Source organism: Salvia hispanica, chromosome 3 (genome assembly GCF_029641045.1).
Source record: "Salvia hispanica isolate PSC_SH4W2 chromosome 3, Shi_PSC_v1, whole genome shotgun sequence".
Classification (NCBI taxonomy): Eukaryota; Viridiplantae; Streptophyta; class Magnoliopsida; order Lamiales; family Lamiaceae; genus Salvia; species Salvia hispanica.
Window position 1 is genome coordinate 2246198 of NC_142694.1, and position 22311 is coordinate 2268508.

At 37.9% G+C, this 22311-nt stretch overlaps 4 protein-coding genes across 7 annotated transcripts; all 4 read right to left on the minus strand.

The window, feature by feature from the left end:
- Positions 1–6130: 6130 nt before the first annotated feature.
- LOC125213307 (Galactosyltransferase family protein) lies at positions 6131–9221 on the minus strand. 2 transcript variants are annotated; one of them, XM_048113776.2, is made up of 12 exons: positions 8895–9221; positions 8738–8801; positions 8070–8119; positions 7786–7976; positions 7627–7687; positions 7438–7510; positions 7202–7325; positions 7043–7130; positions 6899–6949; positions 6718–6789; positions 6435–6547; positions 6131–6354 (listed from the first exon to the last, which is right to left on the minus strand). In XM_048113776.2, the coding sequence occupies exons 1-12, from the start codon at positions 9026–9028 to the stop codon at positions 6332–6334; spliced, it is 1044 nt and encodes a 347-aa protein (XP_047969733.2). In that variant the 5' UTR covers positions 9029–9221; the 3' UTR covers positions 6131–6331. The 2 variants fall into 2 exon arrangements, with proteins under 2 accessions (XP_047969733.2, XP_047969734.2); XM_048113777.2 differs by having other exon boundaries at positions 8743–8801; positions 8895–8972.
- A 342-nt stretch (positions 9222–9563) lies between these two features.
- On the minus strand, positions 9564–12094 carry LOC125213309 (ER membrane protein complex subunit 7 homolog). The gene is made up of 7 exons (XM_048113778.2): positions 11936–12094; positions 11739–11782; positions 10918–11026; positions 10598–10661; positions 10401–10517; positions 10210–10309; positions 9564–9900 (listed from the first exon to the last, which is right to left on the minus strand). The coding sequence occupies exons 1-7, from the start codon at positions 12010–12012 to the stop codon at positions 9803–9805; spliced, it is 609 nt and encodes a 202-aa protein (XP_047969735.1). The 5' UTR covers positions 12013–12094; the 3' UTR covers positions 9564–9802.
- A 584-nt stretch (positions 12095–12678) lies between these two features.
- On the minus strand, positions 12679–15313 carry LOC125213306 (putative transporter C405.03c). 3 transcript variants are annotated; one of them, XM_048113773.2, is made up of 8 exons: positions 14863–15313; positions 14297–14644; positions 14007–14224; positions 13799–13866; positions 13630–13731; positions 13427–13544; positions 13208–13343; positions 12679–13003 (listed from the first exon to the last, which is right to left on the minus strand). In XM_048113773.2, exons 1-8 carry the CDS (start codon positions 14941–14943, stop codon positions 12941–12943), a joined length of 1134 nt encoding a protein of 377 aa, XP_047969730.2. In that variant the 5' UTR covers positions 14944–15313; the 3' UTR covers positions 12679–12940. The 3 variants fall into 3 exon arrangements, with proteins under 3 accessions (XP_047969730.2, XP_047969729.2, XP_047969732.2); XM_048113772.2 differs by having other exon boundaries at positions 13799–13869; positions 14863–15310; XM_048113775.2 differs by having other exon boundaries at positions 13799–13869; positions 14297–14631; positions 14863–15308.
- Positions 15314–15585: 272 nt separating this feature from the next.
- LOC125213310 (synaptotagmin-5-like) lies at positions 15586–18449 on the minus strand. Its single transcript, XM_048113779.2, has 13 exons — positions 18249–18449; positions 18054–18165; positions 17927–17991; positions 17735–17855; positions 17541–17662; positions 17348–17449; positions 17197–17271; positions 17034–17113; positions 16810–16960; positions 16485–16715; positions 16120–16410; positions 15916–16029; positions 15586–15835 (listed from the first exon to the last, which is right to left on the minus strand). Exons 1-13 carry the CDS (start codon positions 18351–18353, stop codon positions 15692–15694), a joined length of 1713 nt encoding a protein of 570 aa, XP_047969736.2. The 5' UTR covers positions 18354–18449; the 3' UTR covers positions 15586–15691.
- Positions 18450–22311: the final 3862 nt, after the last annotated feature.

Genomic DNA, 22311 nt, shown 5'->3' on the forward strand with positions numbered 1-22311 from the left:
TAAAGTAAGAGTGATTAGATGTTTTGTCTTTTGTTAAAAAAGGAAATGACTCAACTTTGTTGGGACGGACTAAAAAGGAATACGACTCAACTTTTATGGGACGGAGGGAGTATATAAATTGAGTTGTTTGTGCAAGACTTATTTGGCTAGGAAATTTAAATACTAAAATTGTGATGATTTTGCAAACATGTGTGTGATAGTACTCCCTAACCACGGAAACTTGGAATTAAAGGCTCCAATTTCAAATCTACACTCTCGATACCATATTATCAAATCCAGTATTTCAACACACTATTCTCTTATGCAATGTACAACTAACGATGAGAGAGAAAAGTGGAAGAAAGATTGAACAACATGAGACTGTGAAGTAGAAAAATATCGGTTTCATACAAAATGTTTTGTCTTTGTTTCAATTTAGTACAAAAAGTATTAAATTTACATATTTCATACAAAAAGTTACATTAGTGTTTTAAGTTAATACAATTACATCATACATACAAAAAGTTTTCATCAATGTTTCAAATTTGTACAAAATTTTTTAAAATAACTTTCCATTAATTATTTAAAACAAAATTAATTTTAAACTCACAAAAATGAAAAACACATACAAAAAAAATTACCATTTTTCACCATCAAATTAGCGAATTGCAGTTTATTATCAAAGCTTTCTCATGTAACAATGGAGAATACTAAAAAGATATTGAATCTATTCTCATGTACCACATCCGAGACGGGGCCTTCACAATTTTGAATCGGGCTTGAAGGACACCAAAAGCTCTTTCGACATCTTTCCGAGCAGTCTCTTGACGCTACGCATAAAAAATTGGGTCTTGTGGCATGTTGAGCGTCTTCACGAAAGTCGGTCACCTTGGGTGGTTACCATCGGCGAGATATTACCCCATGTGGTATGGATGGTCGTTGACGGTGAAGTCGATCACCGGTACTACACCATCTAAAAGATCTTTGAAGAGGGGGGAAGAGTAGAGCACGTCAAGTCGTTGTTGGATCTGGCCGCACCGAAATATGCATGCCAAATTCATAGGCGGTAGTCGGCGACCGTATGAGCATTGGGCCTCCACCTTTGTGGCTGCTTAAGTGTTGCCCCCCTCCAAACAGTCGACAATTCTTCCACTTCCAACACATGTAGTCAATGCTGCCAAGCATATCGGGCGATATATTTAAATTGTATTACACGTTTATAATTTTAACCTCTAGATAATAATATAGTTGTATCTGGTTTAAAGTAATTAATTTAAAATATAAATTTATCGTGATAAATTAAGTCTATCCGTGCATCGCACGGGTGTGATACTAGTTTGTATGAAATAAAGAGAATTAGCAAGGGTCACATATATTGCTGATTATTTTCGAAAGTGAAGCTGTGCTTATCAAGAAACTGATTATTAGTATGTCCAATTTCTTGAATGAATATAAAGTTTAATATTAGTATTTATTTGGAAAATAATACTACCTCCGTCCCACATTAAGTGTCACATTTAGTGTGGGCACGAGTTTTAAGAAATGTAAAGAAAAGTGGTTTGAATAAGTTAGTGAATTATGAGTCTCACTTATATATATTGGTTTTATAATAAAATGTGAGTAGAATTGGTTGGTGGAATGTGGGGTCTACTTACCATTTATGTTAAAAGTGACATGTAACTCTTATTGTGGGACGAAGTGAAATGACAATTGTGACACTTATTGTGGGATAGAGGTAGTAATATTTATTAAAAGTTGTCTCTAAAATTTGAAAGTTGTATACAATACGACCATCCACCCCCAAAATTTTTGGTACCATATACCGGATCGACCCAACCTACTCCTACCTCTCCCAAAATTAGTAGCGCGCAAATTCAAAAACCCTAATTTCAATGGCTATCAATATCATCGATGACCTCACTCAAGATTTGAAGCACGTAATCTTCAGTTTCGTTGATGAACGCTCGACAGCGAGTGCAGCGGCGGTGTCAACCCTCTGGCGTGACGAGTGGATGAGCCGACCCAATCTGAGCTTTGAGCAAGTCGATTTTGAATCTGAAAAATTCCGCGAACACGTCGCTAGTCGATTTCTCAAGTATTCCGCTGAAAATACTCGATTAGCTTCTTTACGGCCAATTTGCGCGGAGGTCCCGCTGAACCCGATAACTATGGTCCTGATCATTTGTTGGTTGAATGGTTGATTGAATATGGTGTAGAACTGGGTGTAAAAGAACTTACCATAAAAATATGTGTACTTGATTTTGGAATGGTCGGCTATCAAAATATCAGATTAGATCTACCAAAATGTGTTCTAGAATCAAATGATATCAAGTCTCTCATGTTCAGCAAAGGGATTGTAACTTTCGGACTTAAACAACTAATAGGTTGTCTAAGTCTTACCTCTCTACACTTGTCAGATGTGGTTTTGTTGGGAGAGGTATTTGGGGATCTCATTAAGAAGTGTCCAAATCTTGAGAAATTAAGCCTGGACATGGTTATATGTTCTGATAAAGAGAAAAAATATAAGCCGCGTACGTTGGGATCTCTTGATTTGGTCACGGTTCCAGACGATTGGGTATATAATCTGAAAATTCAAGAGTTGTGTCTAGTAGGCTTGAACATAGGTGTACATATCTACAAACATTGTATGTGGTCCAAGTTTAACCATCTCAAGAAGCTAGATGTTCGAGACATAAACTCGGAATATAATGGGATGGGCGTTAAAATCGATAGTCCATCATTGGAGAGAATAGCACTGAGGCTATTTAACAGCAAAGCTGAAATCTTATTTGATGTGCTGAATATCCAAGTGTTCTATGTGGTAGGACGGCATTTGGTGAGCCCATGTATAAAAACTGGATGTAAAAATCTCACAGCAAAATGGTTGGAAAAGTTGAAGACAGTCATTGGAGAGCTAGACACATCTCCAAGAGTTTCTATATATCTTGAAAATGATGGGATTGTAGATATCGATCAATATATGGATAGCTCACAGCGTTACAAAATAAAGACATTGGAAACAACTAGCAAAGATATAGATATTAAGCATCTGTTGAAGAGAATCTTACATATTAAAGATTTTAAATGTCTAAATTGCACGCTGGATGCATTCCTATCCCAATAAGATCAGGTAAACAAAATTCTTTTTAATTGCAATTACATGTATAGATTTTTTAATACTTTTCTCAAATTGCATGTCTTCCATGGACTGGTCTAAATTTTTTGAAATAGAATTTCCACTGCTTAGAGGAACATTGAATAAGACATACATAATATGCCAGCATGAACTGGTCTTAAAAAAAAGGTATGATCATTGTCTTTCTGTATCATGATTATCTGCAATAAAAGGAAACATGCACACCAGGTTATAAACATCCTGCTCATTGGTTATGTGGGAAAGCAAAAGAACACTTTTTATTCTCAAATCTTCTCAACTTGCACAAAATGTTACAACTTATCAATATTTATAGGCATCTTCTTCCTATTCTAGAATCATCTACTTAATACTTTTATATTCTAAATGTATAGATTTTTATCTATAAAAATCTAGATATTTCTTAAATAATCTAGACTATTCTCCTAAAATATGTAGATATTTCTACTAAAATATCTAGATATTTTACTACTTAAACCCTAAATCTAGATAATTCTACTACAAAAATCAAGTTTAATTATTTTTTATTCCAACAACCCCTTAAACTTAGTTTGTCATTCCGAGCAATATCCTCATCCTGATAAAGTCTTCATGCATGAGTGGGTTTGTGAAAATATCAGCAACTTGGTCTTGAATTTCCTGATTTACAACACATTCTCTGATGTAATGGCAGTGGGTGTCGATGTGTTTACTGCGGTTGTGGAACATTGAATTTTTGGATAGCGCAATGGCTGACTTGTTATCCATACAAATAGTTGTTGGCTCCTTTTGTGGCCACCCGAGCTCCAATAATAAAATCCTGAGCCAAATTGCATGACAAACACTGAAGGTGGCGGCCACATATTCGGCTTCGCATGTTGATAATGTGACAATGGGTTGCTTCTTAGACATCCAAGTGAAGGATGTGTATACCATGTAGAACACATATCCACTTGTACTCTTTCGGTCATCGTTGTCTCCAGCCAAATCACTAGTACTGTAGCCAACAAGCTTATAATCGTTAGCAGCTAATATAATAGGCCATAGTCGATCGTACCTTTGAGATATCGGAATATTCTCTTTGCTGCCTTGAAGTGGGTAGTGGTTGGATTCTCCATGTAGCGACTTACGAGTCTTGTAGCGTATAATATATCCGGCCTTGTGCAAGTTAAGTACCGTTGGCTTCCACCACGCTCTTGTATAGTTTTGGATCCACCCTTTCCTCTTTATCGTTCTTAGATAGCTTGACACCGCATTCCGTTGGGGTGTTGATTGACTTGCAATCCTCCATTTTGAACTTCTTTAAAATCTCCTTTGCGTAGTGTTCTTGTGTGATGAATACTCCATCTTCAAGTTGCTTTACTTCTGCTCCGAGATAGTATGCCATCGGCTCGATGTCTGTCATCTCGAATTCCTCAGTCATGGCCTTCTTGAATTCTTCGAACATGCTTGGATTGTTTCCTGTGAAAATGAGATCATTCACATACAAGCACACTATTAAGATCTACTCCCTCTGTCCCATTAGAAATGAAACGTTTTCCTTTTAAGTTTGTCCCAATAAAATTGAAATGTTTCCTAAAATGGAAACATCTCTATCTCAATATTTTTTATCTATCCTACTTTACCCTCTTTTCATTAACTCACAAAACAACACTACATAAAAATCGTGCCGATTCCCAAATGTTGCATATTTAATGGGACAGAGAGAGTATTTCCTTTACTTTTCACATGAGCACATGCTCAGGTAGGAATTTGGTGAAGCCGTTATCTTCAAGATATTTGTCGATCCTGGTATTCCACGTCCTTGGTGCTTGCTTTAGCCCTTACAAGGCTTTCTTCAACCTCAAAACTTTGTCTTCTTGTCCATTCACCACGTAACCATCAGACTACTTTATGTAAACTTCTTTATCAAGAAAGCCAACTTCACATCCATTTGATAAATCTTCCATCTATTTTGGGTTGCAAGAGATAATATTAGTCTAATACTCCATCCGTCCCATAATAGATGACACACTTGGAGAATGACACGGAATTTTAGGAGATGTTGTTTTGCGTGTTAGGTGGAAAGAGAAAATAGTATATTTATATTAATGTGAGAGAAAGCTTTTTCCATAAAAGAAAATGTGACATCTTTTGTGAGACAAACTAAAAAGGAAAGTGTGACATCTATTATGGGACGGAGGGAGTAGTTTCTAAGCAAGCGACAGGAACAAATACCTCGTCATAGTCAATTCCAGCTCTTTGGCTATATTCTTTTGCGACGAGTCTAGCTTTATATCTTTCAACTTCACTGTTGGAATTCTTTTTGATTTTATACACCCAGTTAATTCCAATGACCCTGTGTCCCCTTTATTATGTACTCCTCCTCGTCTGGCCCTTTAAAAAAAATCTTTTCTTTTTCTAATTCTTAAAATTAGAAATGTTATAAGAATTTTAGGAAATTTATTAAAAGAGCTCTTTCCTTTTTTTTTCCATTCCTTAAAATTATAAATTTTATAAGTATTTTAGGAAATTTATTTCTTTACACACTTTTTTTACCAATTTTGAATTTAAACTTGCTTCGTTTTCAAAAGTTTTTATTTTTAAGTTATGGAGGGAGTATTAATGTTAATATATATACAGATTTTATGTAGTGTATTCGGATAAATAATTTGATTAGTTAGATGAAAAAGTATTGAATGACTAATGTGTGATGAAATCCGAAAGTGGTGAGACTATTCAATGATGTTTGTAACTGGACTTGAGTAGTTGGATACTTAATTCTTTTGATCAAAGCTGGACATATTGCTTTGCTTTGATTTTGATCTGTTTATGCTTTTAGTCATTTTCAATGATCTTACTCATGGACCAGTGTTTCTGCAGACGCAATGGATAAATACGTCAAGAGGTATGATATGAACGAACGACTCCTTTCTCGTTATCTATGTGTTTCGTTTGTCAAACACATATGTCAAGTTGAGAAAGAGTAGATTGCAGCATGATATGTGTGACTTCCTTCAAGTAAAGGTTCAAAGATAGTAGATGGAAACATCTAACCACATTCTTAATATTTGGAGAGCATATCATTTGTAAGAATCCAAGTCATGCATATTGACACAAGAAAAAAAGTTTCCTCTAAATCTCATCTTTCTCTATAAGTAATGCCAATTTACCAGTAAAAAAAATGAATGGTGAATGATCTCTCATCTCTAGCTAATCCAGCATCTCCCTAAATCCTTCTCAAGCCAAGGTGCAAAACTTGTCTGCAACCAACACCACAGAAATGTTAAACACGATGCAGATTCCACTACAACCAACAAGACACGCACGCGTAGTTAGTTACCTTGCCCTGAGTAACTACAGCACAGACGGCTTTCATCTATGTATGTCGTGTCAACACCCATCATCCACGACCCCACAGAAACATCGTCATGAGCATACGCCTTCAATGATGCACTGTGTTGATACATACAACAAGAAAACAGCATTTTTTTTATCAAAATCACACAATACTGTAAGATCAGTCCACAAATCTGTTTCCTTTGTCAAGAATGATGCAATGGAGGATGAAATACTGAAGAAATGTTGACACTCCAAATCAGTTCAGAATATACGTAAAGGCTGACCTGTTTATATGCACGTACTGCGCCAAATTTTTTGAGAGTACGAAAATAGAACCAGCAGCGTGGCGGAAGTATCTGCAAGAGAAGTTGTAAATGTTGAATTCGAATAGCACTGTTTATCATATTGTACTAACCAGTTTATAGTATTTAACAAGCATTCTTGACGTTGTGACGATACACTTACGATTTCTGATCACCAAACTTCCACCATTCTGGTTCGTACCATGTTTTTCCCCTGCAAGATAAACAGGTTCAAGTACTTACTAATGATTTACCTCTTTTCACATATGAAATTTTTGTGTAAACTAATCAAGAAAGAGAGTATTACTCTTCAACTACTACATCTCCAGACTTCATGCAGCCAATATAAGCACTTTCTTTATCACGATGGCTTCGGAGAAGCTCAGTAAGGCCATCTGCCAAGACGACAGATACTATCTTGAATTAGATATAGAAGCATACATCAAAGCAGAATTTCCAGATTTACCGAAATTCAAATCAACATTGTCGTCAACTTTTATGTAAAAGTCTGCATCCCACATCTGGACGGCCGCGCTGAAGAAGAATTTCACTTTCTTGGGCATTTCCTCCTGGGCCTCCTCATGATGATCCTAGCAAAATACTAACTTGTTTTACACTTGTAGTATCATTTAACACATAAGTAATCGAAAATGCAAAGTTTACAGTCATCCGCTAAGCTGACATGGTATTTGGATGCCTTACAAGTATCAGAATGTCTTCATTTGCACGATTTTCCTCTGCAATACCACGGTCCAAGCTATCACCGCGGTTAGGGCTGCAAATTCAAGCAACTAACGACGTTCAACTTCTAGTTTACGAATAGATGAAGATCTAAGACAACTATCAGCAGATTTTCTTTATTAGAAACGAAGTCCAGAGGCAAGTGGCAACCTCCTTCCGATCACAAATCGCACGACGATTCCTCTTTCTTCCAGATTTTTTAAAACATCAGCTGCAATCACAATCAAAGCAATTGGTGTCATAAGTTTCAGATCAAGCAAACAAAAACAAAGAAAGAGATTCGTCTGATATACATTAACTTTAACTTACACCGTGACATCCAAGACCCCCTAATGATGTTGCGTCGCAACCGACCACCAAAACCAGTATAAACTCCAATAACAGCAAGTAACTTTTTACCAGAAGAAGCTCCACTTTGCTGCAGCTGGTTCTTTAAAAAACCTTGGCTCTTTGCTAATGTTAATTCCATCTCAGCATCGGCTATCCTCCTCTCCAACCCCCTATACACGTGTAATCAATATGAGTGCCAATATGCTTAATATCTCCACTCACATCAATGCCCTTTGAAAGAAATGTAGCCATGAAATACGTACTTGCATCCAAGGACCGACAGTTTGTCTTCCATGGTAAGCACCCTTGGCCGCTGCCAACGAAATGATAAACAAACACCTGTTAGCTTCCCTTTTTTGTTTCTTTTATAACATATAACTGGAGAAGTCAGCTAATCCACACACATTGCATAAGACTGTTAAAGCACATATTCTTGAATAACACCATTCATATAGGCTTTCTCGTGTCGTACATCATACATGTTACATTCTCTGCCTTTCACCACTAAAATCACGCCGATACAGAGTTTCCTACACACATTGCATAAGACTGCTAAACCATGGAGTATATTCTTGAATAACACCGTGCAGATAGGCTTTCTCGTGCCATATATGTCAAATTCTCTGGCCCTGTTCACCCAAAACCAGGCTTCACACCTTTATGTTCCAACGAGGCATATCACGTAGTGGCTCATTCACTCATAAAATCAATACCTAAATAGGTTTTCTACACACATTTTCACCATCATAACTAATGGAATAGAAAGAGCATCTACTTAACACACTTCACCAGTTCATCTTACAAAGCTCCAATCTCAAATCTAGAACCAAATTAAGCTAAAACTATACCATTTCACAACTTCTCTCCCAAAATAAAACACATTTCTCTAACCCTAAATGCGAATTTTGTTTCAGATTCAGAATATTCAAACCTGACCAGAATTCTTCTTCAATAAACCAGCAAGCAGGGTTCGGTTCTGTGCATCTTGCCACAGCCTGAGACAACAAAACAACCCCAAAAATAGGGGGGGAAATCAGATTATAGAACAGAAGAACTGATCACAAAGGGTAAATGCAGAAAAGGGTTACCGGCCAGCAACGTAGAGCCACGCAAGGCAAGAGAGGAAACCCATTAAAAGAGAAGATTTGGGGGTGTTTTGAACCGTCTTCGATTTCGATCGCCTCTCTGCTTTCGCATTTGTAACTGGTAAATAGCTCTCCATTTCCTCCAACGCTAATCGAATTCAATTTTCACGATTTCTTGATCAATCGAGAAAAATCACTTCAAATGTAGATTTCTCAAATCTTTAATGGAGAGAGAAAAAACATGAAGAATGTCGGGAGAAGAGAGAGAGAGAGAGAGGGGTTTGCTGGGGTTATATGATTGGAGATGTAGAAAGGCAGTTTGTTAGTTTACTTCCTCAGCCAGCAAATTCAACTACAACCATTTTTATACATTTTGGAATTAAATTCCATTCAAAAATTACCAGATTTGAGATCTGGTTTTACTTTTGTGTGAAATGTAGTACTAATAAAGACTCGATTTTTAACTTCTTTCATCAGCCATAAAATTCATTTCAACAGTTTTTTCAATTTTGGGAATGATTTACATAGAAAAATTACACCTGATTTGAGATCTAATTATATTTTTTGTGAAGTGAATTTGGTTAATTAAAAGTTAAAAAGGCTCGATTTTTAACTTCCTTGAAAGGCAAAAATGAGGCATTTTGATGTACTCCTATAATTAGGAATTGCAGCTTGAAAAAAATTCCATCTAAATTATCAAAAGCAAATGCACAAAGTAAAGCATTCTTACAGAAACAAACTCATAACATTTGAGTTGAAGAAAAGGTGTTACAAGAGAAAACATCACATGTAGCAAAGATTTCTTTCTATTAAAAACAAAAGTTCCTACAATATCTAATTTGAATGTCTTCTGCCTGAGTGTCATCTGTCTCTGCCCACGAGACGTCTTCATATTTGTTCGTTGAGATGCCTCAGTTCGTCCTCTGTGCTCCAGATAAGAAGTTTGCAAGGGATGGAACACCGCCTTGGGCTCCCATTTCCTCTTGAGCTCGTTTCAACTCTTCTGGATCTGCGTCACCAAAATCACAACATCATATCTTTGAATCACCAAATTTATTGAAAAACAGATGGTTAATGATAATATCAGAATTTGGCAACTAAGCCACCTCATCACAAACAAATGATTACTGTAAATTTTAGAGTCTCCAAGGCAAGAACTGACTAAATGGCATGGCATATCTCAGATTGTAGACTTTTTATATGCTTAATCTAAACATACCGGTGAGAAGTAGATGAAGTATATAGATTGGAAGAATGAATTGTATGAATTGAGGATTACGATGAAATCAGGAAACATAGCTCAACTTATCAAACTTACCCACTAGCTTGGGCATCAAAAACATGACGATAACCATAAATCCAATCATCAGACCCATTGGACTTTTCAAAAGGGAGAGTACGTTGAATGGCTCTCTTATCTGCAAATTATGAGATTAAAAATGTTACCTACTTTACAGAATAAATTACTTAAATCGAATAATAACAAAAGCAGGTCCAGATCTAGATTACCTCAAAGTACTGTTCCTCCACCATAGGCTCCAATACAAGCTCACTCAATGATCTCCTGTTCTCTGTTAGAGCTGCCTGGACCTTACCAGGATGTCTTGCGCTGACATCAACCCGGACCTAGAAGCAAATAAACTACCGTTACATTCGTTCCATAATTAACCAACTAAAAGAAAGAACAGGAGAACCAGAATGCTTACAGGAGAGAAGAAATAGCCAATGGCAGCCACTTCAATAAGATGAGTTCCAGCTGGCACATTATGGCTTGAAAAATGGTTAAAGAAAAGCTTTTGATTCATTAATCAAGCAGTTACCATGTGTGATAAATTTAGCTCAATTCAGAAATCCGTAGATTTGACCATTCTAGGCTTCAGTTGTGGCTAGTAAGGTTGATACTTCATTGAGTCTCCAGGACATAAAATTACGTAAACCAGAGGGAAAAAAATAGTATACGACATTTATGCATGCCAAAGACCACAGAGATCAAGCAGGTGCATATAAATTAAAATCATCAGGATACAATGAAAAATATCCATCGGGTCTCACAAAGGTAACTTTTTCACCACCATTAAGTATGATCTTGATATTTGAAACCTTTGCGGGAAGACCAAATCCCGTTGAACTAAATCCTGGTTGAACAAAAATCAAACATAGAATTGCAAAGTTAGTTCGCCAGTCAACTTCAAAACATCATTTATTGAGAAAATTAAAATTTCAAAAATTCGACTCATATCATATCGCAGTTATTAAATAATACTAGCTCGATACTTTATTAGTAGTTCTTATCAAGTATAACTCAGAAATATTATTCCAAAATGCTAACATTTACCCTTTTTGAGCAGATCCAAACTACAATCTCAGATTAATAAAAAGAGTGCACACTTATAAGAATTTAAATCTTGCAAATTAGATTATAAACTTCTATTGGATTACTTCAACCTGGAAAACTCAGCCAACTGTCTAGCTTCCACCATCTATCTCAAAGTACAGATTTCTTGTAATTGTCAGGAAGATAAAAAGGCACATGATAGAGAACTTTTCTATACTGACACATAATGAAATTGCTTCAAATCTATGATAATTTCAAGTAACAACAAATTCCCAATCCTAACAATCATGATTTGCAACCAAACAGATATTCCCAAAACCAAAAGTTACAATCCAAAACTCAAATTGAGTCTTTAGCACAATCCCAAACTGTTTCCGGATCAGTATTCAACATATACAGCTCACAAAAACATAAATTTCATCGAAATATATTATTGGAAAAACAAAAGTACCAAAATCTAGGGCAATCTATAAACTTTAGTTCATAAACCCTTGATGCAAAGGAAAGCATACCTGGAAACCGAACTTTTCCATTAATAGTATATCCCTCGGAATTCCTACAAATAAAAGGAACCTATTAGCGCCGAAGACAATAATAAAATCGGACCTATGTTCGAATCTCCAACAGAAAAGATCGATTCCAATAATTAGCTCAACATAATTTCCACTAAATCGAAAAATTGAGAAGGGCTTTAGCGGAGAGGGATCACCTATTGGAGATCCCGAATGCCGATGGCAGAAGAAGTAAGATCAGAGAGAGAAACACCATCAGGTATTGAGCTGCCATGGATTTGTGAGAGAGAGAGAGAGAGAGAGTTTTGACAATACGCAGAACTCTACACTCTTTTCTTTTCAGCAGTTGATTATATTCCGATCGATTTGGAGAAAAAAAAATCATTATATTTAATCTAATGTATTTGTGAATTTCATCAATAAGAATAAAGAGAAAATGTGAAATATTTAAATTATTCGAAATGGATTTAATCATCGATAATTTTTGAATTATTCTGATTAAATTTATAAATTATAACACGTGGATCTATAAAAATTAAACAAGATAACTTAAGCCAACTTAAAAATATAACTGTGGCATTCAACAATTTTTAAGTCAATCATACTGGTTAAAGATCTATTTTCTTGATTAATGTGTATCATCATTATACATGAATCACACTAATATTTCGTGAAAGGTAGATTTACAAATCAAAAGGTATTGAACCACAAAAATAGAGTACACCTACAAATAAAAAAATGCTCCATTAGTATGTAATTGCATATCCTATTTTTTGAGGACTTGAGTTTTGAATATGTGAACAAATATAGATGAAAAAATTAGTGTAATATGTGTTCCATTTTTATAAATTAAGTTTATCATAAAATACAAGTAAAATAAGTTAATATAGTTGTTGTATATAATAAACGTGAAATGAGATAAATAATAAGAGACGAAGCAAAATGAAAAAATCAGACTGCATACGAGTACTTGAATTGCAAAAAATTTGATCCCAAAGTTAGCTATCAACACAATGACTACATAATACATATAATGAATGGTATGTGTACACAAAATTATCTAAATCAATGGCAAAAAAATCAAGAAATGAATATATCACGATGATCATGAAATTGTTGTGACAAATATACAATCTATGTTGCTGCTGGTTCGTTAGAAGATTTTCAGTGTTTCATCTCCGATTCTCGTATTCGAGTAGGCGCTACCAACCCAAGATCTTCGAGAGTCTATCGGATAGATTCGCTATCACGAATCCCGCAAACACCTGCAACGCGAATAGAGGAGACACGTGTAAGGGGGAAAACACTCGGTTCGTCTTGTGCTAGACTAGACTGTCACGCTGGTCAAGATCCGGATCCAAACTCTATCAAAACACCGATGATATTTCAAATATGCCACTAGTGATCATGTTAACGAATCTTGACCTATCAGACAGTCTGACTAAAGTTTTTTGTATGTGGTCGTTTACCTGAATTGAGCCAAGAACGTAGATGGCCGAGTAATGCCGGCCGTGAATCATCATGTCGGCCACCATGGCGAGCGGAATGGTAAGAGACATGCCCAAGGTGGCCACGAGTGGCGTTGTCCAGACAACACACAATGCCCTAAGCACGAGCAGAGCAAAACAGTAAGACTATATGCAGTTGGTGTTTCGTTTCAAGTTAAGAAAATAATCAGTTTCCCGTACCAAAAATAATCCGAAAGAACGCTCCCAACGAGCCCGTTAGCAATAACAACCTCATCCATCTTAGCAGAATGAGGGATGGTGAATTTGGGTTCTATACCTAAAGCTGTCAACGGCCACACTGAAAAAGAACACGGATTTAGGGTCTACAGTTTATTAATTCATGATTCCAATACGAGAAACACAGAGAGCACGCAACGACTTACCAAGCCACCAAAGAGCCACGAGCGTGAATAGGCCAATGTAGCCAAACAACTTCTGCACGTCGACCCTCTCTCCCTCCTCACCAGAAAACTTCTTCAGCAGCACTGCAGCATCGAAGAATTAAGTAACACGGACATAAGCTGTTTAACATCGATAAGAAAAGCTCGTTACCAGTAAATAAACCGTAAGTAATAGCTGATAGAAGCCCAAATACATCCCCGGAAAGAGAACGTTTGCTACTTCTTCAACAGAAACAAAAAGTTTGAACCATCAGTCCTGAAATATACATTACAATCGCAAACTGAGGAATAACATGAAATCGATGTACATACTTAAAACAGCACTTCAAATTCAAGAAAACGGGGGGAGAGACACTCACGAAGACATATTTAGCTCGGACTCATCAGCAGCCCAAGTTTTTCCTAGGGTAGTCATCACAACACCACCAATGCTGACAAACACAGCAACTATCTTGGCGAAATTCAATGCGTCTTGGCCCAAGAACGCCCCAAAGAAGAGCGTAAACAGCCCTGAGGTGGACGACAAGACGGTAGTACTTGCAACACTCGTGCGTGCAAGAGCAGCATTGGAGAAATACTGAAAGCGAATTCGACAATTTCCTCAAAACAAACTCGAATAGTGCATATAAAACTACGAGATAGGAGCTACCTCAGTGATGAACCAAAGAGGGGCAAGGTAGAATCCGTAAGTGGCGATTTCTTTGGCTGTGATTTCTTTCTCGGGTTTGATACTCCTAGAATCATCTACGGAGACCAAGGGCTTCCCCTCGTCAAGGTCTATCTCACTGTCTTTCCTGCTAATGTGCCCTTGAATTTCGATTTCGAAGATCTCGTGTGCAGAGCCTAAACCGGGGCAAACGTTGTCGCCCATTTTGCTAGGTTTCTTGAGGATACTACACAACCAATCTTTGATGAATGCTATAGGTATGTAAATCACCATTAATGAAGCTCCAAGATATGTCACAGCAAATGGCTGCTTATAGTCTGTGAAAATATCCTGTTTTAGAGAACCACATTCAAGATTCAATCTTTTTTCAAATCAACACATTTTAATCCAACATCCAAACTTATTTGTATGCATATATTTTTTCATACTTTTCATACTATAATATGAATATGTGAAATTGCAAAAACAGATATCTAAACATCTAAGAAGCTAAAAGCAGATAAATTTAAAGAACACTTGAAAATTGGAGTGAGGGAGAGAGAAAACACCTGTGTAACCTCAGCAGAAGCAACCCAAATAACGACAACAGTAGCAATTAAAATCAGACCACCTCTATATCTCCAACCCATCACAGATTCAAGCAAAGCCCAGATTCCAAAAATTGATCTTGACAAAAGTAATCAATAAAGATCTGAACTTTCTCAACTTAGGGTTCCTTTTTCACCCAAAAAAAATGCAGAATCTTGCAACAATGCCACCCGAAAAAAGGGACATCAAACAAAATTGAAGCCCAAGAAAGTTGGATGGGAATGGGGAAAAGGATTGAGGTTAGAGAGAAACAAAAACTCAATCTACTGTGACTGTAATCGGATTTAGTTTTGAAAAATGGAGTCTTGACTGTTAAATTATTGCGCAGAAAGGAGGTGTTTTTGCTTTCAAATTAATTCTCTTATCTCCCCCCCTCTCTATGTCATGAAGTGATTGATCGTTGACAACTGGTGTTGTAAGTTTGAATAGAATTAAATTAATGATAAAAGTATGGTTAATTCATCATTATTTGACTTGAAATTGGAATACAAGAACGAATTTAGAGCTATGAATGTGGAAACGGAGAGAAAGGTAGAAGTCATGAATATTGTTAACTTAAGGAGGTTGAGAAGTGGCAATCATATGCAATAAATTACTCAAGACAAATCTACTTCCAAATGTCAACAATAGGAAGGAACCAAAACTCCTAATCTCATGCTTCTTGAATTTCTTCTCATCACCAAGAAAACAATCATGAAAAATGTTACTATGAAATTGTACAACAATTGCTTTGTTTTACATTAGTGTTATAAAACAATCATGACTTATCGAACTTCTATGTGGTTGGTTTCACTCCCTCATAATAGAGCGTGAGGTCCATTTGATATTCAGCCTGAGCTTTCCTGATTCAGTGCCATCTAAAGGAAAATCATCAGTCACTTCTCCGTCCAATATAGCCCTTGTCAATGTCAATATGCATCTCCCCATTTTATCCTAAAACATATTCAATTTTCATCAAGAAATCAAGAAGACAAAAAAAACATTCATTTTCATCAAATGTGAAGAATCACCACCTTCCCAAATGTGTCATGGTCATAAACATCAACCATCAGCAGCTCATGCAATCCATCCTCAACCACAAAATCAAATGTCTGATTCCAAACTGGATTCAATGTGTCATTCAGCACCTGCAAAAAAACACGTTACACCTACTTGATCAATTCAAGACATCATTTTTAGTACTAAAAACATGCAAGAAAGGTTCAAGAAAAGGGCACCCTTGTCTTGTTTTTGTGCTCGGATTTCTTCATCGTTAGCACGACAAAAGGGTCCGATTTGCCCATGAGATCGGTAGCTGGCAAGCCCTCCGCAGACACCACAGTCACGGAGAGAACTCCCCGAACAATAATATCCTTCTTCTTTGCAGCAGCTTCTTTCCCACTTGAATCTGCACCATCTTCTGTCAAATGCTTCAGTGCCTTCTCCAAAGAAGTTAGCCTAAAATCGGGATCGAACGGGTTCCAAACATTCTCCGTGCTAAATGGACAGTAAAGCAGCTCCAAATGCACCTTCATATCCAAACAAAAGATCAGCCAAAAAATCCCAAAAATATCATCAAAAGTGCTGATTGATCCTTTTTAACCTGGCCGCGATTCTTGGTATCTCTCTGGATGTCAAGATCCTTCACGAGCTTCAGCCACACGTCCTTCACCTTACCGGGCTCAAGATTGCGCAGAGGCACCAGAGCACAGCCGATTAGCTCAGCAGCTTGGACTCCTTCATCGTCATAGATCTTGATTGTCAAGTGCTGAGTGGAAGTGTCCTCAACTTCAAACTCAAAGTGCTCATTCCAGATTGGACTTGTTTGGTTGTCCTAAAACAAGATTTTCAACTCTTCTTCACTACAAACCGGTACACAACTTGAACGTAAAAAGATAAAAAGGGCAAGGCCAAGATTCTGTTTTTACAATAGTTTTGCTGTTTTTGGTTCGATCAGGCAACGGGCGGATGCACAGCTTGGCAAATGGATCAGATTTGCCTATGATGTCTTTATTTGTCAGCTCCTTAGCCTCTATCAGCTTCACCTCCAACATTCCGACCGACTTTACCTCTAGGTAGCTGTATCAAGAAACGCCTTCAGCGTATAACGCTTTAAGAAAGAAAGATACACGTAGTGAAGTGATGGTTGCACCTATAGTCTCCAGGTAGTATAGGTATAATTTTTCGGACAGGCCAAGTGATCGAATCTTCTATTGCATCTCGTATCGTGCCCTATCAAAATCAAGAAGCAATGTTCAGTCATCTGCATAAATCAGCCCTTTATTGTACAGATTACTGCAGAAAAGCCTCAAAACCTCAATGGCATCAGATATTCCTGGAATTGAAGATAAATCTCCACCAATCACTTTTAGTGTAAAATCAAGATTCCTCTGCACTCAAAACTCCAAGTTTTAGGACAACCTTAAAAACAAGAAATGCAAACAAATGTGTAGGATTCAGATTGACCTTCTCTCTCAAGGAAAAACAAACAGCTCCAAAGCATGGGAACTCATCAGCTAGAGGTTTGAATATCAGCCTAAAAACACCTGTGAATCCAATGTTCTTGACCTGCATCCCACAAATATGGAGTTGGGATTCAAAAAGATTGCATTTTTCTCACACACACATAGCTATATGGTGAGGGAGATGGAGAGGGTGCCTGTATTGGCAGTGCCACCCCAACTCGAGTCTTGATTTCGAGCACGATGTCCGGATTTCCATCCCACTGCATGTCCATTTCCATAACTATCTCATTAGGCTCACTGTCCAATATGGCAACTCCTATTTCACATTAAAAAAAGCAGTTAATTAACAATCAAACAACATTATTAATCATGACAAATTTAAAACAACCTGTGAATTGTGGTGCTACAGTTCCAAGAGTCAAGGTGGAGAACTTGAGAGAAGCCAAGATTGCTGGCCTATATTGCTCAAGAATTGGCTCTACTGAGTCCCTTATCACTTGTGATGCCGCCTGCGCACCACATACGTCAGCAGAGTGACAAACTCGTGACTGAAAAAACGCGAAAAGGATACGTAGTAAACCTGATCAACATAAGGCCATATTTTATCTAGATGCTCATTGAGCCAGTTTAGCTGCAAAATGAGATCAATCACATAAGATCACATGAAATGGTAATATCTAAACAGAATCAAAATTCATGTAATAACTAACTCAACTTCTGCCTCTGTGAAAAGACAATCCAAGAAGGGTAGAATTTGTCAGGCAAAAGCTTCCTTGAATCTTGCATAGTTATTCGAGCCAATGCTGCTATTGCTGCTGCCTGTTTAATTTCACACAATTAGGCAAAGTAAAACTTAATTCTTTTTTTGATTCTAGAAAAATTAACTCATGCAAAAGAATTACCAAATCAATTCGCTTTTTGGATCTGATATTTTGGTATTTGGCGAATCCCACAATCAATCCGAAGGCAACAGCGAAACCCACAATGTAACCTAGGAAAAATCCCATCTTGGGAAGAATTAAAGATTTGTTTTTTAATTTTTCTTTGATTTTTTCTTGTGATTGAGTTTGAAGGTGGTGGAAAACGCAATTCAAGAGTGTTTATTCAATGCAATACCAGAAAATTTGTTTCACATTTAGCTTGGGATTGAATCCCACAAAAAAAATTGGATGAATAATTCTTGATTTCCAAAGCAATCAAGAATGGAAACGGTATTACCGGTCGATTGATGACGTGTCTGCCTTGCTTGCTTGCCACGTGCCTAGTGTGATTAAGGTACATGCCACGAACTAGCCTTTGTAGTACTTATTGATTGAGTATTAAAGTTGTAAAGTTAAATAAGCATGTTTATTGTTTAGATATCCTAATATAGGTGTTAATGGTTTGGCTGAGCAAACGCAGCTCGCCCAAAACCAAGGCTGGGAATATGACCGTTGGGGCAGCTCAAGCAGATTCAAGATTACATGAGCTAGCCGTTGGGGTTTAGTAACTGACTCGGAGAAGGAAGTTAGTTTGTTATGGATTACTCAGCTGCCCAACACGCATATAAAGTGCTCGAGGAAATGCAACACAACAGATTAGAGATGAGAGAGGGTATTCTTCAGCCAAGTGAAAACAGAGAGATTGAATCGCGTTTTTTCTTAGTCTATTATTCTCAGAGAGTTGAGTGAATCATCTTGTAATCGATAGTGAGCATGAGTGCTTGTATTCACCTTCGTTTCAGATCAGTTTAGAAAAGAGAGTCACAGCGTTTTGCCCGTGGACGTAAGCGTAAGCTGAACCACGTAAAGCTCCTTGTTCTTAGCTTCTGCTTTCTTGTTTTTGGGTCATTCTTGTTCGTGAGATTCACAACGTGGCGCCGTCTGTGGGAATCGACATTTGAGGATGGCGATTTCAAGATTTGAAGCTGAGAAGTTTTCAGGCAAAAATGATTTTGGATTGTGGCGATTGAAGATGAGGGCGATGCTTGTTCAACAAGGCCTCGCTAATGCCTTGAAGGATCAGAAATCGAAGGAGGAAATCACTGATCCGAAGGAGATAGCCAAGAGGGACGAGATCTGCGAGAGGGCTCACAGCGCCATAATCTTGAATCTTGGTGATAAGGTTCTTAGAGAAGTTGCAAAAGAAAAAACTGCTGCGGGCGTTTGGACGAAGCTGGAATCTCTCTACATGATAAAGTCTCTGGCAAATCGCCTCTACATGAAGCAGAGGTTGTACTCATTCAAGGTCAGTGAAGAAAAGAGTATTGATGAGCAGCTTGAGTTGTTTAATAAGGCAATAGATGATCTTGAGAATATAGATGTCAAGATTGAGGATGAGGACAAGGCAATCATATTATTAAATGCCCTGCCTAGATCCTATGAGCAGCTAAAAGATGCAATGCTCTATGGGAGAGAAGCCACCATCTCTCTTGAAGAAGTTCAGTCTGCTCTGAGATGCAAGGAACTGCAGAAGCAAGGGGGAAAGGTGGTTGATCCTGTGGCAGAAAGCTTGAATGTTAAAGGCTTCAAAGGGAAGAAGCAATCCAAGAAGAAGTTTAATGGACCAAAGCAGCCTCAACATCAGAAGGGAGGCCAAGAAACCGAGAAAGAAACAAGATCCTGCCATTATTGCAAGAAACCTGGCCACTTAAAGAAAAATTGTTTCTCATGGAAGAGGAAGCAAGCAGAGGAGGCAGGAACTAAGGTGACTACAGATTGTGTTGAGGAACTTGAGGTTCCTCAAGCTCTAAATGTAGCAGGGGATGGTGAAGAGGGTCCATGGATCATGGATTCTGGATGCAGTTTGCATATGTGTCATGTGAGACACTGGTTTACTGAGCTATCTGAGAGTAAGGGTTCAGTACTGTTAGGAAACAATCAGATCTGTAGCATTGAAGGGATTGGGAGCATTATGTTTAAAATGCATGATGGATCAAGGAGATTGCTCACTGGAGTCAGGTACATTCCAGAGATAAAAAGAAATTTGGTCTCTCTTGGAATATTGGAAGCTAAGGGCTGTTCTTTTGTTTCTGCTTATGGAATAATGAAAGTCATAAAGAATGGAGAAGTAGTTATGATGGCAGAAAGAAAGAGTAGCAGCCTGTACTATCTTGTGGCGGAAGTACTTTCTGGTAGTGCAAATGTTGTGCAGAAAGCTGATCTTAGAAAGTGGCATTTGAGGCTTGGGCATCTTGGTGAAAATGGGATGAAGGAATTGATTAAAAGACAGCTGATTCAACCTGGAGATAAGTCAGGAAAATTGGATATCTGTGAAGAGTGTATCTTGGGCAAGAGCAAGAAGTTAGTATATCCAAAGGGAATTCACACTTCATCAGCTCCACTTGAATACGTTCACAGTGATTTGTGGGGTCCAGCAACGCCACTGACTATTGGAGGAGGTAAGTACTTCCTATCTATTATTGATGACTATTCAAGGAGACTGTGGGTTTTTATTCTGAAAGAAAAGTCAGAAACTTTTTCTAAGTTTAGAGATTGGTGCAAGGAAGTTGAGGTTGAGAAAGGATGTCCAGTGAAGTATTTGAGAACCGATAACGGCCTTGAATTTCTGAGCCAAGAGTTTGATCTGTACTGCAGAGAGAAAGGAATAAGAAGGCATAGGACCGTGCCATGTAATCCACAGCAGAACGGGGTGGCTGAGAGGATGAACCGGACTATCTTGGAGAGGGTAAGGTGCATGCTTTTTAGCTCTGGTTTGCCCAAGAGGTTCTGGGGAGAGGCTGTAGCAATGGCTGCAGTTCTAATTAACAGAAGTCCTTCATCTGCTATAGGTTTTGAAACTCCTGACAGCAAGTGGTATGGGAGAAATGGGGACTACTCAAATTTGAGAGTCTTCGGATGCATGGCCTATGCTCACATCAGGCAAAATAAACTGGAAGCAAGGGCTCTTAGATGTGTTATGGTTGGTTACCAGAAGGGAGTAAAGGGCTATAGGTTGTGGTGTATAGAGCCAAATAAACAGAAAATTATTATCAGCCGAGATGTTCAATTTGAAGAAAATAGGATGCCTTTTCTTGAGGCAGGCTCCAAGCAGAAAGGAAATGAACCAGAAAAGTTGGTTCAGGTGGAGGTGCAGAGTGGGGTCAGAGAGGACTCTGATGAAGTTGTGGTGCCACCTGAGGATGAAGATATTGGAGCAGCTACAGAAAATATTCCTGTGCAAGAAAATTCAGAGAATGATTTAAGTGACTATATGCTAGCAAGAGACAGAGTAAGAAGGAATGTGAAGCCATCATCAAAGTACAGTGATGCTGAGTATGTCTTGTATGCCCTGTGCATTGCAGAGAAGATTGAGTATTCAGAGCCATCAAACTTCAAGGAAGCCATGGCATCCAATGAAAGCAAGCAATGGATGAAAGCCATGGTGGAGGAGATAGAGTCATTAATGAAGAATAAGACATGGATTTTGGTGGATAGACCAGCTACACAAAGGCCGGTCAGCTGCAAATGGGTGTTCAAGAAAAAGGTGGAGGCTGGAAATAAGATCAGGTTTAAGGCTAGACTTGTGGCTAGAGGCTTCACACAAGAAGAGGGCATCGATTACAATGAGGTCTTCTCACCTGTGGTAAAACATGCTTCAATTAGAATCTTGCTTGCAGTGGCTACTCAGAATGATTGGGAGTTGGAACAACTTGATGTAAAGACAGCTTTTTTACATGGAGATCTGGATGAAACCATATATATGGATCAGCCAGAGGGTTTTCTGATGCATGGGAGTGAAAGTAAAGTGTGTTTATTGAAGAAAAGTCTGTATGGTTTGAAGCAGGCTAGTAGACAATGGCACATAAAATTTGATAAGCATATGGAGAAGATAGGCTTCCAAAAGTCTGAGTATGACAATTGTGTATACTTCAGAGGAGGAAATGGAACAGCCATGACATATCTACTACTGTATGTTGATGATATTCTTATTTCTGGACCTGACATGAAAGAGTTGCAGAGAGTAAAAAAGCTGCTGGCAGAAGGT